Source organism: Falco rusticolus, chromosome 2 (genome assembly GCF_015220075.1).
Source record: "Falco rusticolus isolate bFalRus1 chromosome 2, bFalRus1.pri, whole genome shotgun sequence".
In the NCBI taxonomy this organism is placed as follows: domain Eukaryota; kingdom Metazoa; phylum Chordata; class Aves; order Falconiformes; family Falconidae; genus Falco; species Falco rusticolus.
In genome coordinates, this window is record NC_051188.1 from 2,772,523 (window position 1) to 2,782,243 (window position 9,721).

At 52.6% G+C, this 9,721-nt stretch overlaps 1 protein-coding gene across 1 annotated transcript; it reads left to right on the forward strand.

Moving 5' to 3' along the window:
- Window positions 1–412: 412 nt before the first annotated feature.
- LOC119142911 lies at window positions 413–1,416 on the forward strand. Its single transcript, XM_037376476.1, has 3 exons — window positions 413–695; window positions 803–857; window positions 1,023–1,416. Exons 1-3 carry the CDS (start codon window positions 413–415, stop codon window positions 1,414–1,416), a joined length of 732 nt encoding a protein of 243 aa, XP_037232373.1.
- The last annotated feature ends 8,305 nt before the right edge of the window (window positions 1,417–9,721 follow it).

The window sequence follows — 9,721 nt, forward strand, 5'->3', positions numbered from 1 at the left end:
AAGGCATAAAAGGTGACTGTAAGAGACAATAAACGAAGTCTGCTGATCACTCATATTGAGCGACTGTGTCTTCCCTCCGTTGCGACAGGTCACAGGGGTTGTCCAGTGTCACAGGGAAAGGGGGGCTCTGGTTGCCCCAGGAATTTTCACAAAGGGGGGCTGTGACTGCCCCAGTGATGTCACAAGGGGGGTGGGGGCGGCTGCCTCCCGTACTATAAAAGGGGGGTGCGCGCCCCACGGGGAAGGCAGCGGGCCGTCTGGCACCGTCTGGGCGGGCTGCAGACTGCAGCCTCTGCCACACTCCGGCAGTGCTGGGTGTCCTCTCACTGGGGACCCAGTAGGTCACTGGGGATCTGCACCGTGGGTCTGGGCTGACAACTCGGAGCACCGTGGCCACACCACAGCCAGCGCCATGGGGCATCACGACATCCCCACGCTGTCTGACATGCTCCATGTCATGATGCTCATGCTGCAGCTCAGCCTGGTCTCGGCCATACTGTATTTCAGGCGACTCCGGGTAGGTGACAGTTGCACTGCACTGCCCCTCCGTGCAGGGAGGGTAGGGTGGGAGGTTAAGGTGTGGGGCCGGGAGCTGTTTCCGTCTCCTCACCCAGCTGCTGGGGTCCTGCAGGGGCGTAGGAAGAAGACAAAGCCTCAGACGAGCACGACAAGAGCCCGGTTCGAGGAGGAGAGCAGTGAGTGGCTCCGGCCCCAATTGACCTGGAAACGGGTGACACCCTGCAGAAGGCCTGGCCTGGGGCTCTGGGCTGCTGGCCACTCACACCATCTCCTCTCTTGGCAGCTTCTCCCCAGGCACATGGAGCAGCAGAGAAGCCCACACCAACCGTGGAGATGGGGTAAGCGCAGGGGACACCCACAGGTCCTGCCCCAGACCCTCAGCCCATGCCCTGCCCCTGCCCACGCTGGGCAGCGCTGCCTGCCGCCAAGGAGGGTGTGCTGCCCGTGAGTCCTGCCGGAGGGGCCGGGTGCAGCGGGGGTCTCTTCCCTCTCCCCCTCTGCAGGGCAAGCCTGGAAGCGTCAAGCGTGGAGCACTGCTCCCCAGAGACCGTGCCGCACTCCCTGTCCCGGAGCAGCTCCTCTTCACTGAACTCCCCCTGCTCCTTCCCAGAGCCCTGGCCGGCTGCAACAGCAGAGCCAGCATCGATGAACATCTTGGGACCTCAGTATTCTTTTAAAACCATCTGCATGCTGGCGGGGCAGCCAGGGCTCCCAACTGGCTTCAACATCCCACTGGAGCTGCCAGAGGGGCCAAAGCACGAGGAGTTCCCCACGGATGGCAGGGACAGGGCGCAGAGCCCCATCGATGTGGAGCCACCCCCAGGCAGCCCCTCGGCCATGGTCACAGAGAACCTCGCTGAAGAGCTCATCCATATAGTCCAGGACGCCCTCAAATGACCAAGCAGTGCAAGAAGTTTCTGCGGATGCAGATAGCCAAGTGGCAAAAGTGGCCTGTTCTGAGGCCCTCCCCAGGGTTCCTTCCCCCCTGCTCACCAGGGAAGAGGAACAGCCCCAGCCAGGGCTGCTGAGACCCAGAGTGTCGCGCAAGAGGGGCCTTAGAGTGAAGCTACCGGGGGCGGATGCAGACAAGGACAATGCTGCAGGTGGGAACAAGGACAACATAAGGAGACACGACCAGGCAGAAGCAGCCCATCGATGTGGAGCCACCCCCTGGCAGCCCCTCGGCCATAGGCACAAAGAACCGCACTAAGGAGTTAAGTGCATCATGCAGGACACCATCGAAAAGATCGAGCAGTACAAAGGGATTCTGCAGATGCTGACAGCCATGTGTCAAAACATGGCCTGTGCTGGGGCCCTCCCCAGGGTTCCTTCCCCCCTGCTCACCAGGGAAGAGGAACAGCCCCAGCCAGGGCTGCTGAGACCCAGAGTGTCGCGCAAGAGGGGCCTTAGAGTGAAGCTGCCGCAGTCGGACACAGATACTGACAATGCTGCAGGTGGAGACAAAGACAAGCATAAGGAGATGCGACCAGGCAGAAGCAGCCCCATCGATGTGGAGCCACCCCCAGGCAGCCCCTCGGCCATGGTCACAGAGAGAACCACTGAGGAGTTCATGTGCATTCAGGACACCCTCGAAAACATCGAGCAGTACGAAAGGTTTCTGCAGATGCTGACAGCCAAGTGGCGAGGGGCGGCCTGGCTGGGGCCCTCCCCAGGGTTCCTTCCCCCCTGCTCACCAGGGAAGAGGAACAGCCCCAGCCAGGGCTGCTGAGACCCAGAGTGTCGCGCAAGAGGGGCCTTAGAGTGAAGCTGCCGGGGGCGGATGCAGACAAGGACAATGCTGCAGGTGGGAACAAGGACAAACATAAGGAGACGCGACCAGGCAGAAGCAGACCTGTAAAAGCACGCAGGAGGAGCCCGAAGGAAGTTAACAACAGTTGCCCCACAGAGCCAGGCAGAAGCAGCCCTGTACAAGCGGGCAGGACGAGCCCAAACGAAGTTAATGAGAGTTGCCCCACAGAGCCAGGCAGAAGCAGCCCTGTACAAGCGGGCAGGAGGAGCCCAAAGGAAGTTAACAACAGTTGCCCCACAGAGCCAGCAGCAGAAGCAGCCCTGTACAAGCGGGCAGGACGAGCCCAAACGAAGTTAATGAGAGTTGCCCCACAGAGCCAGGCAGAAGCAGCCCTGTACAAGCGGGCAGGAGGAGCCCAAAGGAAGTTAACAACAGTTGCCCCACAGAGCCAGGCAGAAGCAGCCCTGTACAAGCGGGCAGGAGGAGCCCAAACGAAGTTAACAAGAGCTGCCCCACAGGGCCAGGCAGAAGCAGCCCTGTACAAGCGGGCAGGAGGAGCCCAAAGGAAGTTAACAACAGTTGCCCCACAGGGCCAGGCAGAAGCAGCACCAGTGGCCAGGACAACACCATCTCCGTGGGCAGGAGCACCCCGGCAGAGCCCAGTCCCCAGCAGCAGGTGCCCACGGGCAGGGCATGTGACCAAGCGGCCCCAGCGCTGTGCTGGGCAGGACGATGCCTGCAGAAGGTCTGCAGCTGTCTGTGTAGCTGCCTAGAGGACTGGTGGAGACGCCTGTGGCGGCCACGCTGCATCTGCTTCTGCAAGACCCCGCCGTGGCAGCGCTAGTTGCAGTAGAGGAGCACGATCCCCTGCCAGTGAGCAGCTGGGGGAGTGCAGGGCTGGGAACTGCCTGGGAAGCTCCCCCCCCCCATCTGAAATGTTAAAAAAGAAATGTTTTCTCTCTCCCTGGTGCTGTGGCTTGTCCATCCATCCCACAGCTGGGGCTGCGACACCATCAGTGCCCAGCCCCAGTGGGGACGGGCTGGCACTGGGCACTGCTGGCACCCACAAAATGGGGGGTGGTCGTGTCTGGCACCCCAGTGGTTGCGCTGCCTTCGGAGGACCAGGCTGGGCTGGAGAAAGGGGCTGGCAGGAACCTCACTGGGTGCAGCAAGTGCCGAGTCCTGCCCCTGGGGAGGAACAAGCCCCGGCACCAGCACAGGCTAGGGCCACCTGGCTGGAAAGCAGCTTGGCAGAGAGGGGCCTGGTGGGCACCTCAACCAGCTGGCTATTGAGCAGGTGGTCTGGACCCCTTGGAAAGGCGGGATCCGGTTTGTATCGAGACCCCACGGTGAGCCCATATACCATACCCCCATATGCTGAGAGTGCAGTCAGATTTTGGGTTGTCCTTCAAGGAGCCTGGCCTCTTCTTCCTCAGCCCAAGTGCCAGGAATCACAGAACCACACAATGCTGGGGGCTGCAGGGGACCTCTGGAGATCATTCTCCACCCCTCCGTGTGCCTGGGGAGATGGTATATGGGTAGGTGGTATATGAGTCGGTGGTCGCGATCTTCCCCTGCCGGAATTACCTTTTACTACAGTTCACGGTTTCTTGGCAGGTAACTACAAGTTGTTGTTCCAGACTCTTCCCAGTTCCCATTAATCTCATATTCTGACATTTCAATACACTTTCTACATACAGAAAACTAGTCAACTGCAAAGAAATCCTCTCCCCAGTTCCCATTAATTCTACATTCTGACAGTTCAATGCATTCTCCTAGTGTACCCGTAAATACTGTATCCAATCATCTTTAATCTTAAGTCGGTTATCTAAGTTCTAATCATTCCTACTAGGTGATTCTGACCTATTCTTTTGGCCTTGCTACAGGGCTGTACAGAGGATTTCATAGCAGCTTTTGCTGTGCAACTACAAGTTTCATTAAAATATATTTCTTATTCCAAATGATTTTATAAAATCAAATAAAGTCAATTAATTCTAACTTATTAGCAGATCTGTAACATGCTGATACCTAAAATAATCACTACAAAACTACCACGGACATTTCTGGAGCTGGGAGGCACAGGCAGTCCCAGATCAGCCATAGGCTGCAGTTGAGTGTGCATTCACTTTTGAGGGTATTTCTTTTGGTGTGCTAGTTACATCTGGTCTCTCTTAAGGACAGTCTGGAAAACTGAAGACGCAGCCCATGGCTCTTTCAAGGCAGCGTGACCAAGACATCACAGCCTGCTTGCAGTCTTGCTCCTCACCAGTGGGTGTCACCTCAAGACCACTAGTCCTGGACTTTGTAGCTCTATCCAGGCTGTATTTCAGCCCACTTTTGCTGTGTTTTCCAGTAGGATTTTCTCAACCTGGAAAGGGTGGTGTCGTCTTCTCCCTGCTGCTATGTCCATCTTTAAAATTGCAAGTGCAGGCAGAGCTAGTGCAGCCTGGGTATGCACAGTACGGAGCATGGGGACGAGTCCTGGCTTAGCTGTCACTGTCTGGGGCTGTGCTTGGATCAGTAGCAGTTGACACAACAGACCCATGCACACACCGGTTTTTACCCATCTTCTCTTTGCAGCCCCCTCTTTAATACCCTGCCCTGCAGCTCTGGATCCTGCTGGGCCTGGGAGCTGCTTTCAGAGGGAAGGACCTGGGACCATGTGGCTCTGCAAACACAGACCAGTGAGGTTTGGGTACACAAAGAAGAGAAGAGGTGATTCTTTAGGTCCAGCATATTTAAATGTAGCAAGGAGTCAGGTAAGACATCGAGAAGAGAAATCTCTGTGGACACCTTGTTGTGGCCTTTCAGTAGTTAAAGGGGGCTTACAGAAAGATGGGGACAGACTTTTTGGTCCAGCCTGTTGAGATAGCACAAAAGGGACTGGTTTTAAATTAATAGAGGAGAGATTCAGACTAGATATAAGGAAGAAATTTTTCATGGTGAAGGTGGTGAGGCACTGGGACAGGTTCCCCGGAGAGGTGTTAATGCCCTATCCCTGGAAACATTCAAGATCAGGCTGGGCAGGGCTGTGAGCAACCTGATTGAGTTGAAGATACCCTACCCATGGCAGAGATTGGACTGGGCGACCTTTGAAGGTCCCTTCCAACCCAAACCATTTTGTGATTCTATGAAAATCACAGTAATGGCAGCAAAAGTCTGGGAGTGCCCACTGGGAAAAAATGTTTGGGGCATTTTTATACCAGATGAGGTTTGTTTTAAACAAACATAGGTCAGAGATGGCTTGCCTGGAGTAGGTCTTGTGGAGGGGCCAAGATACTGGAAGCTGGTTTAGCCCAGATTGCCGGGTGCTGGAAAAGGAAGTGTGAATATTTCCCTTCATGGGTGCCCCGTGCTGCCCGGGCTCAGCTCTGGGCTCCGTACAACATTTTAAGACCTTGAACACACAAGCCTGAAGCAGACTTATGTCCCTGTTTTGCAGCAGATGGGGTGCAATGACAGCATGGATGTGCTATGGAAAAAAGGAATCAGAGCTGGACTGGTTGGTTACAGACCAAATATCAAACAGGGGTCCAGATTCCTTCCCAAAACCAGTTCAAGTTCACCTCTGTTCACAACTATCTAAAGGTACATGAAGAAGCAGGGTGGTTTATAGGCTCCTAGCAGAAGCACTGAGGCTCAGCATCCAGCTCCACTACGAACCATCCACCTCAGCGTGGCCAAAGCCCTCAGCCTCACTATAGATGGATTCCCACCTGCAAAATGGAGACTGCCACAGCAGCATGTAGGCACCTCGCAAAGGAGAGGCTATCTACTACTCAACAAAGCCCTTTCCAGCAATAACCTCAAGTTTGTTTGGGAGAGAGGTTTTATGATGCTAAATCTCTTAAGGGTTGCGGTGGAACAGGTTGCATGGCAGGGAGAGGCAGAGAGGCATCTCAGGACATAGCATCTACATCTCTGTTTTATCAGCATCCCTGACTCAGGAAGCGAAAGCCCGTAATAACATCTCACCGTCACTTGCCATGGAAACAGCTGAGTCAGTTCTGGCAGCAGGCAGGTTAAGCAGTGTGTGACACCATGATGCTCATGCACAGCCCTGGCTGACCAGGTTTGAAAATGAAAATGAAGCCAAGTTTGCTGGGCAGGTGGGGGTGTGCATATGTTGGGCTACTGTCTCTGATAATGACCACATGGTTGGAAATCTCCAAATACATATGCAATTCTTCCCTTTCTCCTTTTCCTGCAAAAAATGGGCTGGGTTCAGGACACAGTATAATACTGGTGCTTCTAATCACCTGTTGCTCACAAGGCCAGCCTTGAATAAACCATGATCACTCTTGAAAGTGGTGTCAGTACTTTCCTGTTCCTCAAGCAATTAAGCATCATATCTGTGATGAAAACTTTGTTTTGAACTCTTCTTTGACCCTCTGGCTTTCAAGGAGAGCACAGAAGTGCCCACAGGCCTCTGATCCACAGCATACTGTAGATCCTCCAGCACCATCCCTTAAACAGCACATCTTCCTAGAAACATTGGTAAGAAATTGGGTGCTTCAAGAAGCACCTCCACCTCTCCAAGTATTACTAGCAAAGCACTAGACCAGTCTGAGGGTGTTTAGGAGCCTTATACCAATGAATCTCCTTGACTTGTGGCTTTCCTCCCCTTTCCTTCAGTTATTCTGTAACATTAACTGGTACCCCTGACCTCCTGGGTTTTGTAATGATGATTTATGGGGATGTTTGCATTGTGGAAAGGCTGAGCACTTTGTCCCTTTGCCTGTTGTGCCTGAGTGCTCATCCACCGCCGCAACGGGACATTTCTGCCTAGTCCTTCCTTCCAGCCACAGTGATGACTGAGCACGCTCTGCGCAAGCACTAAACCACGCAACCTCAACGCGTTGAGGGAAGAGCAGGTCCTTGCTCTTGTACAGGGGAAAATGTGATATGGATTCTTTCTGGTTGGGGGACAAAGCTGTACCATGGTTTTTCCCTTGTGTGTGGCCCAGGCTCCAGCTCAGAAGACTATGTTTGAGCAGCTATGGGTCAACTCTGGCAGATCTCGGCTCACAAAGGCTCCTGCAAATCTGGGCATGATGACCCCCCATATACAAAGCTCAACAGCCACCAAACCCACAGGTAATGTTAAGGTGATGTCCAAGTCCTTTCTCAATAACTAGATGCTCTGGCCTGACATGGTGGAGCTGGCACAGAAAGAAAGCACATGCTGGTCTCTTGCAGACAAGAGGTGATCCTGGAGCAAATATAGGACACAAATTTATGCAGGGTGTTTGTTGACCAGGTGCTTTGTCAGGATGGGATGCTGAGTGGGGAATGCCTGCTGTGCTGTCTCAGCATCGCTAGTCTGTACGGTGCAGCTAGCTTCGCCAAACCCTAGAGCTGCCCCTCATTAGAGATGCAGGGAGAGTTTTCATGTCCTCAAAAGCCCCCCAAGCCATTAGGAAGGGATGGCAGTTGTTTCATTCATGTATTTTTCACTGCAATGCAGCAAAGGAGCCTGCATTAGGCCTCTCCATCAGTCACCCTTCAATTACACCTCGACTGATTGATCCTCTCTTCTCTTCCTTTCAAAAGCATGTCACTAATGGGTGAGAGGCTGACTGCACTTCATGTAATTCAGTTGGCTGGGCCATAGAGCAAGGAATGTTTTCCTGAGCTAGATTTACTCCCCTGAGAGACCCTCTCCCCTTCCTCCCCTTGCCATCTGCTCACGACAAGTGCTCTTGGCTATCCTGCTATCCACGACACCCATCCATCTCCATCAGCGCAGTTAGCCATGCTGAGCACACCACATAATAAGATCTCTGCTTTCTAATTAGCCAGTGCATGCTGATTTCCTAGCCATGGGAAAAACAAGGATAAAGTGCTGGAGGGTAGGAAGTGAGAAGATACCTTGTTCTTAAATACCTGTTTGTACCAATCAGGGTTGCTACAGAGCAGGCTGGGAATCAGAAGAAAAGTATTTGGGGCTTTTTTGTTTCTCTGAGTTTTGGGTTTTGGGAGAGGATTGTTTGCATTGGACCTGCACCCAAAAGGTGATTCTTGGTGCAATAGAGGACCCAAATTAGTGTTTGCACCTGCATGAGTTGATGTGGTGGGGTAATGGGGGATTGCAGCCTGAGCTTCACCCTTTGGGGGAGCAGTAAAAGGACCAAGTGCATATGGGATTTTGCACACAGAGCATACAGTGGCTGCATATGTTCTTCCTGGTTTCAAGGGGTTTCTACTGACCTGAAGAAGAAACTCTATCTTCAGCCCTGGTTAGGCTTTCTGTTGGGTCTCAGTTACTTCAAAGAGAAGAAATCTACACACCAGTATTTTTTTTCTCCTTATTTCGCCCCCCCCTTTTTTCCCCTTTTTTTGGTTTTGGTTTTTTTTTTTTGAGAACTGTGAAGGGAATTCAATTTTTAAGCAACAGGACCATTTATCTTTCTGAATTAAGTGGGATTTTTTCCTTGCAAAAAATGCTTGCCATTTTCTAAATAGTGATAGTTAATTCTGTGCCCACTACTGAGGTGTTGCAGCACATCTCACCCTCGAGTTAAAGCCATAATTTCATAGATAATTTATGCCATAATCCCCATCTGGACAGCAATGGCGATGCAGGATATCCAGCTCTAGTACTTTGGATAGCAGGCCTGCTCCTGCAATACGAAAAGCTTGGGGGTTTTGTTCCACTTTGGAAGACCACTAGTTACTGGTGGTTAATGTGGTCCAGGCAGAGTTTGGGCAGGCTTAGGACGGTGCAATACCACATGCCACCATCCTGCCCTGCACAACTAAGGTAAGCATCACATGGAGGCTGTGCAGTGACTTCATCTCACATGTAGCTAGCTCAGATACCCCTACCACAGTCCTTCTCCTAACCCTGGCCTGCTTTTCTTTGGTTGGTTTTTTTTTCCTTTAATCAGTCTCTTCCTGAGGCATTGTCTTCTTCTGTCCAGATTATCACCTACATCATGGTGTATATGATCCTATCCCTTCATTTAGATGGTTGTTCTCCTCCCTAATTCCTCCAAGCTCTACCTTCTCCTGTGTGTTTGTTTGTGGGGAGTTAAATATAGAATGGGGGAAGATTATGGTGGGTGGTAGTTATAGGTGAGCTATGTCGATGGACCATACCATCCTGGTTACAGCTGAGAACTTCAACATGGCCTAGGGAAATTGGAGGCATGTTTTGGGAATGGGACGAATGAAACAGAGTAAAAAACTCCTTCCCTGTGGCTGCCCCAGGGGGATGAAGGGAGGAAGCAAGGCCCAAGGGGAGGCCAGTAGGTGGCTCCCAATGCTGAGGCAGCAGGGAGGCCATCCCCATCCCTCATGGCTTATTAGTGGTTCTGTTCCACCAAGGGTCTGCAGAGATGTAGGCTTTCAAGTTCAGCTCCCAGAGTTTTCCTGTGGCAGTGCCTGCAGAAATCAGAAGCACTGGGTAGAAATCAAGCCACCTATCAGCTATTTTTTCTGTAGAAGAGG

Bases quoted from the DNA above. Each gene is read 5' to 3' on its own strand.
- LOC119142911 (XM_037376476.1), top strand. From the start codon at position 413: ATGGGGCATCACGACATCCCCACGCTGTCTGACATGCTCCATGTCATG. The intron at 696-802 runs GTGAGTGGCTCC...CTCTCTTGGCAG, and splicing joins CCGGTTCGAGGAGGAGAGCA to CTTCTCCCCAGGCACATGGA. The intron at 858-1,022 runs GTAAGCGCAGGG...CCCCCTCTGCAG, and splicing joins ACACCAACCGTGGAGATGGG to GGCAAGCCTGGAAGCGTCAA.